General features: G+C 46.8%; 1 protein-coding gene across 11 annotated transcripts in view; it reads right to left on the bottom strand.

Moving 5' to 3' along the window:
* Kansl3 (KAT8 regulatory NSL complex subunit 3) overlaps positions 1-6,308 on the bottom strand; it is a 36,970-nt gene extending 30,662 nt beyond the window's left edge. For 3 of the 11 annotated variants that reach the window (XM_029538422.1, XM_029538423.1, XM_029538419.1), the window contains exons 1-3: positions 4,906-5,414; positions 4,122-4,124; positions 2,526-2,696 (exon numbers count right to left, since the gene is read on the bottom strand). In XM_029538422.1, the coding sequence (XP_029394282.1) occupies positions 2,526-2,696; positions 4,122-4,124; positions 4,906-5,120 (389 nt within the window). In that variant the 5' untranslated portion in view covers positions 5,121-5,414. Of the gene's footprint in view, positions 1-2,525; positions 2,697-4,121; positions 4,125-4,886; positions 5,415-5,595; positions 6,028-6,231 lie in introns of those variants that run through there. The other 8 variants (XM_021199340.1, XM_021199337.1, XM_029538427.1 and 5 more) reach the window with 6 other exon arrangements.
* Positions 6,309-6,896: the final 588 nt, after the last annotated feature.

Raw genomic sequence — 6,896 nt, forward strand, 5'->3', positions numbered from 1 at the left:
TATATATATATATATATATATATATATATATATATATATATATATAGTATATAGTCATATAACATATGTATGTACATCCAGCTAGCTAACTTCTTTATAGAGTATGTGTATATAGAGAGAGTATATATGTATGTATGTGTTTGTGTGTGTATGTGTGTGTGTGTATACACACACAGAGTAGTATACAGTTACACAAAGTTCAGAAAAGGACACTGGGAAAGCTTTTGGTTGAAATTCTAAAGTTCTCATTTCTAAGCTAAGACAGCCTACTTTTCAATACTAGATTGTTTTCAAACTAAAATATTAGATATTTTAAACATCATCTGGCTGGGCAGTGGTGGCACATATCTTTTAATCTCAGGATCCAGGAGGCAGAAACCATTTCCTACAATATTCCCTCTCATTAGAGAAGACTAGGATTGGGTGGTGGTAACTGAGTAGAAGAGGCAAGGGAAAGAGCCCTAACAAAGAACAGAAGTTTCTTACTCTAAAGATACAAGCCACTAGGTAGTCTCCCTGAAGATAAATATCTAGACCTCTAGGGAGCTGTCCTATAGAGGTGTCCATATTCTCAGTGTGGAAACCTGTAATGTTACATGCCCTATGCATAAAGAAAGGAAGCACAATTTAACAATCAAGGGAAAGAGGGCAATAAGAAGATGATAATCACAGCAGAGGCAACTTCCAAACAAGCTATACAACACCACCAACCTCTTAAGCTAAGGTAGTATATGCTAACAAATAAAGGAATCAGTTATCTGCAATCATGACCTACCCAAAGAGATAGCTGAAGGGCTGCTACTGCAAATCAGTGTGCAGTGGGCCTAACAGAAGGATGAGGACTCACTCCAGAGACCATAGGTGAAGGCACCCTAGTCTACTGCGTTTGCCCACCTTTCTTCTGTAGACACTCTACTCACCCACCCCCGATGGTACAAAATGGCTTCTCTGGATTCTCTACCGGGAGCAGACACTCTGGCCAAGCACTCCAGTGTCTCTTCTGCCTTGTGGTTTTATCTCTCCTTATAAATTAACAAACTAGTGACCATGCATGATGGCACAAGCCTTGGCTCTAACAGTAAAACAATGTATAAAAATAAATAAAAGAAAGGCATGGGAGTGTGATACACACCTATAATCCCAGCACAAGGATCATGAGTTCAAGGTCAACCCTAACTACTCGGGAGTATGAGGTGGGCCTATGTTACACCAGAAAAAGAATTCAATAAAGGGAGTAAAGATAGTTCAACAGTTGTGAGCACTTGCTGCTCTCAAGAGGACTAGAGTCAGTACCCAGCATCCACATTCGATAACTCACAAGTGCCTGGGGATCCAACAACCTTTTCTGGCTTCCAAGACACACATGTGGCATACACTGGCATACTATCACAGACATACATACATATAGTAATATAAAATGTGTCTTTTAAAAGGAGTGACTAAAGGAAGACATTGTTATGTACTATTAAGTCTACTAGCTCCCAGACCTCTCAATCATAACCAGGGGTTAACTAATTTTAAAAAGTACTTCAATTCTCTCATACATTTATCCCTCATGTTTTTTGATATATCATTTTTATCTTTTGTTCATTGGTGTTTTGCCTGCATGGATGTCTGTGTAAGCTTGTCAGAAGCCCTATAATGTATAAACTGGAGTCACAGACAGGTCTGAGCTGCCATGTGGGTACTGGGATTTAATCGGGTCCTCTCAAAGAGCAGCCAGTGCCTTTAACAACTGAGCCATCTCTCCAGGCCCTGTTTCTCACATTTTTTAAAGTTGTATTTTTATTATTATTTGTGTGTGTGTGTGTGTGTGTGTGTGTGTGTGTGTGTGTGTGTACGTGTGTAAGTATGTGCATGCAGGTGCCCAAGAAGGCCAGAAGCATCCCCCCTGAACCATCTCTCTAGTCCCTCTCATCATTTTTGAAAATTAAGTTCTATCATGGAGTTATACCTTGAACCTTGCAAAACTATATTTTAAAGCAATTCAAGCTATTGGCTTTACATATGATTCCAAAACATTTATTACCTTAATTGTAGATCATATCAATGCAAACATAAGTTTAGTTTTTGTAGGGAGTTTGGGTGGCTCTGAATTGTACGGTTTTGTGGTGTTGGGGCCCCACACATGCCAGGAAAAGGCTTTACCACTGTGCAACATCCCCAATCCCTCCTTGTTATAAAAAGATTAAAGTTTCACTGTGCTGCCCACACTCATCTTGAGTTCAAGTCCTCCTCCTGCCTAGGCCTTCCACAGCGCTGCAACTGTAGACATCTGCCACTGTGTATGCTGGTCAGTGTGCTAGAGTTAGATCAGTGAGTGAGGCAGTTCATTGCAACCCTCCTGCTATGTGCTACAAGGCAGTGAGCAGAGATACAATGCAACCAGAAGAGAACATTCCCCACTGCATGGCCATAAACGAAATGAGATGAGCTCTAGTCAACACTTCATGACAATGATACTACAGAATTACCAAGTACTAACATTAGCTCCTAACTGGCCAATCTATCCATGACTGGCCTACCTGTTGACATGCTCTTCCCAGTCTTCTGGCGGAGGAGGAGCATCTGCATCTGTCCTGGCGAAGATCACGTGCCGTTCACACTCGTTCATCACACTTCTTGCCTTCTGATTGTCATAGAGTGGAACAGGAGTTGCCGTGACCGTCTCCACATCTATTGGAACGTCTGACTCACTGTAAACAGGTGAGGAAATAGGACCAGGCCACACACACTTCACACAACACAGATGCTTAACCATCAGCTGGTTGCCAATGTTTAAAACATGTCTAATGAACATGATTAGCTTTAAATGATTTTCATATCCACATAAAAACTCTGATCCACAGTCATGACATCATCTCATCCAGCTCTCTCCTCTCCCTACTGTGTGCCTAGGAAAAGCAAGGTCATTACACTTTCTGTGGCTTTGGTTTTTTTCTTCTGAAAGTTTCATCCTGGCCTGGAACTATATTGCCCAGGCTAGCCTTGAACTCAGCTGTTACACTTTAAGATTTTAAATGAAAATATGTGGGTATGCGCACATGAGCGCCAGTGTCCACAGAGGCCAGACATCTGGCATGGGGGCTGTGAGCTGGATTTGGGTCCTCTACAGAAGCAGTGTATGATCTTAACTGCTGATCCATCTCTCTCCAGCTCCTAGTCTTGACCTCTTGACTCTGTTCTTGCCTCAGCCTCACCAAGTGCTGGGATTATAGGCATTAGCTACCAAACTTGGCTCCAAAGTCTTTTAAAAATGGAGTTATACAAAAATAAAACAATTTAAAAATTCAGTTCCTAAGGGCTGGAAAGATGGCTCAGCAGTTAAGAGCGTTTGATGCTCTTGCAGAGGACCCAAGTTTGATTCCTAACCCACGTGGGGTGGGTGACACAATTGTCTAACTCTAGCTCCAGTGAGGTCTGATGCCTCTGATCTCTGAGAACACTGGTATTCGATGAACATACCACACTCATAAACACAATTAAAAATAAAATAAATTTTCCAATATAGTAATTTGGTTCCTAAATCACTGATTCTCATTAAAAATAAAAAAGTCATTAGGATACAAACACAAAGCAGGAAGTTTTATATAGTTAAAAAAAAATTCAAATTCTACTTAAAGGAGGTTTTCAGTTATGCCCCAGGCCAGAAGGATCAGGATTATGCTAGAATGTTCTCCTAAAGTCACGGCTCATGGACGATGAGGAAACTGAAAGCCAAAACCCTATTACTATCATTAGGAAAGAAAAACTCCTCTGAGCTGGGGGTTATTACAGGTCTGCACTTGGGAGGCAGATCTGTGAGCCAGCCTGGTCTACATATAGAGTGCCAGGACGGCCAGGGCTACATAGAGAAACCCTATCTCAAATAAGCACGGCCAGGGCTACATAGAGAAACCCTATCTCAAATAAGCAAACAACTATTCTAAGCCACAGCAGTAACTGCAATTGGAACGTAGGGAGGCTGCCAACTTCAACTACACAGCAAGCTCAAAGCCAGCCAGGGTACACAGAAAGACCCAGTATCAAAGGAAAACACACCAACTGATGGAGGTGGCACAGATCTATAATCCGAGCACCTGAGAGGTGCAGGCAGGAAGGTCAGAGTTCATACTACTTACTGTCTGGAGAGAGAGAGAGAGAGAGAGAGAGAGAGAGAGAGAGAGAGAGAGAGAGAGAATGTATAGAACCCAAATACAAGATCTCAACTCCCACCAAAAAAAAAAAATAATAATAATAACCTGTGCTTGAGGAAAGATTAAACATGAAGTCAAAACAAACACAAAATCTCCTATCTAAAAATTTGTAATGATCAGAAAAAGAGTGTCTCAACAAATCCTGATATGGGTGAAATCAGAAGGTTCAAAATTAATTAATTAGTTAGATCAAATATAACCAAATCATTTATCAGAGAGTAAATTTTTGAAATGTTCTTGACCCCTAGCACAGGGTGGCTGGAAAGATAAAAAGACTTACTTTTAGGAAGGGTTTAGATTAACCCATAGGTGGCTTTTTGTAAGGAGATAAGAATGAAAGCAATCCTTTGGGAACTCTCTCCCAATCTATGCATTGAAGCCAGGAACTCAATGATAGATTGTAGCTACTGTCAAACAAACTAGATGCTGCAGTAAAGGGAGGAAGGAATTCTCTAGTGACTGGGAACTAAGCAAGCTAGGCTGTGTTTTCCTTTGTGCATCTCCCTTTCCTAACTCAGGTTTGGAGATGTCTGTGAAGGTGTCCACACTTGCCCTGCTGTTCTTATGCTGCTCATCCAAGCTCTCCATTCACCCTGCAGCCCCAATCACTCCCAAGAACATCTAAGCCCCGCCACACATCACTGCCAAGGTCAGGCAGAAGTAGCCCTTAAGAAGGAAACCCAAACTCACATGGTATTCTCAAACTCACATAGTATTCTCCTGCTGCCGACGGGGGGTTACAAAGAGCATGCGGGTGGGGCGGGCACTACTGGCATCTGGGTGGGCACTCCACGGTTTTGCATAGCTATGATCCAGGAAAACAAGGTCCAGTTCCCGCTCATGCACTGAAAGCTGGAAGAGCAGGGAGGTGCCCATCCGCCGAGCTGAAGTCTGGAAGTCCCTCTCCCCACCCCGGTGGGCCATGTCAGTAGTCAGGCAGCCAAGTCAGAGTGTGAATATCTGCATGCTAGTCACCTGCAGTGAAAAGGGGCTTATCAATTCAATAGCTTCCATTTCTCCCAACTTTCACTATCAAAACATGTCTTTATGCCCAGCATTCGATCTTTGATTATGCATGTCCTTGTGTCCTCCCACACCGCCACCAAACAGAACGGTGCCATACAAAACTTTGCGAGTGCCAAGGCGTGGTGATGCACGCCTTTAATCCCAGCACTGGGGAGGCAGAAGCAGACGGATCTCCGGGAGTTCAAGGGCAGCCTAGTCTACAGAGTGGGTTCCAGGACAGCCAGAGCAATATAGTGCGATCCTATCTCAAAAACAAAACAAAAACCTAAATTTGCTGGGCAATTTTCTTCCTGGGTGGTAAAGGTTTTTTTTTTTTTTTCCAAACCAGAGGGATCACAAACATGAATTCATCAAAAGCTAAAGGTCTCCCTACTTTTCATCCCCTACATAGGACGTGCGCAGGGCTGGTCCGCTCCGGCGGCCCCAGCACAACAGGCGGGCACCGCGGGCCTCCAGGGAGTTAAGTGAAGCCCAGGGCTCCAGGCTTCATCGCTTTGGACTGAGGTCAAGGGGACTCTGCTAGGGTCACGCTCCACCAAAGGTTTGCATCAACCTCATGGTAAACCAGAGTTTTGGGAAGAGAAAAACCAGAGCCCGCCCTCAGCCCGGCGGGGCCCTCAAAAGGCCTCTTCTCCCTCGGCGAGGCGCCCGGCAAACGGCCCGCTCCTCCTAAGAGGTTCCCGCCACGGAACCGCAAAACCTCAAAACGGCCCACCCGGGGGACGGCCCGGGGGACCCGGGCGACTCGGCCAAGGTCATCCCGAGTTCCCGGCCAGGAGGAGCCGCCCGGCCCCGCCTCCCCTCCCGGGGCCCTCCTCGGCCTCGGCCGCCCCAGCGCCGCGTCTGCCTCCCGCGCCCCGCCCGGCCGGCCCGGGCCCGGCACCGGCCCGAGGCTCCAGTCCCCGGGGTCCCACAGGCCCGCGAAGCCCCGAGGGCTTCTCCGAGGCCGCCGCCCGCAGTCTGGAACCCCACGGGCCGCCACCCGCGCCGGGGCAGACCCGCGTCTCACCCGCAGTTGTCGGCCGCGCGCTCGCCCGAGCCGGACCCCAGTGCGCGTGCGCCTTACCGCCCCGCGCCGCGGGCTCTGAGGAAAACGCGGAAGTGGATCGCCGTCCCGGAACCGCGCGGCGGCGAGCGGCAAAGCCCGGAGCGGATCCGCGTCCGTGACCTCGCTGTCCCGTAGGGAGTGCGGAAAGCGCGGGCGACTCCCGGGGCAGAAATGGTCTCCCTCTGCGTTTTCTGTGGGAAAAGTGAGGGCAAAGAGCAAGATAGTTCAGACCACCCCAGCGCTCTGTGTTCCCTTCCCTATTACAGAGAGAGCTGGGTTCAATTTGCAGTGTGCGGGTGGGGTTTATTTCAGCCCAGCGGGGAGACTTTTGTAATATCAGCAATCAGGAGGCTGAAACAGGAGGATCGCGGAGAGTTCCAGAACAACATTGGGACACCCTGTCTCAAGACCTCAAAGCAAATCAGAGAGATGGGGAGAGGAAGAGAAGGAGGGAAAGCTTTGCAGAATGCTGGGAAACAATTCTAGGGCTCTGCTGAGTTTAATGAGAAACTAGTACAGCTCAGACTAGAAGATAAGGTAGAGCCGGGCGTGGTGGCGCACGCCTTTAATCCCAGCACTTGGGAGGCAGAGGCAGGCGGATTTCTGAGTTCGAGGCCAGCCTGGTC

This window comes from Mus pahari, chromosome 5 (genome assembly GCF_900095145.1).
Source record: "Mus pahari chromosome 5, PAHARI_EIJ_v1.1, whole genome shotgun sequence".
Taxonomy (NCBI): domain Eukaryota; kingdom Metazoa; phylum Chordata; class Mammalia; order Rodentia; family Muridae; genus Mus; species Mus pahari.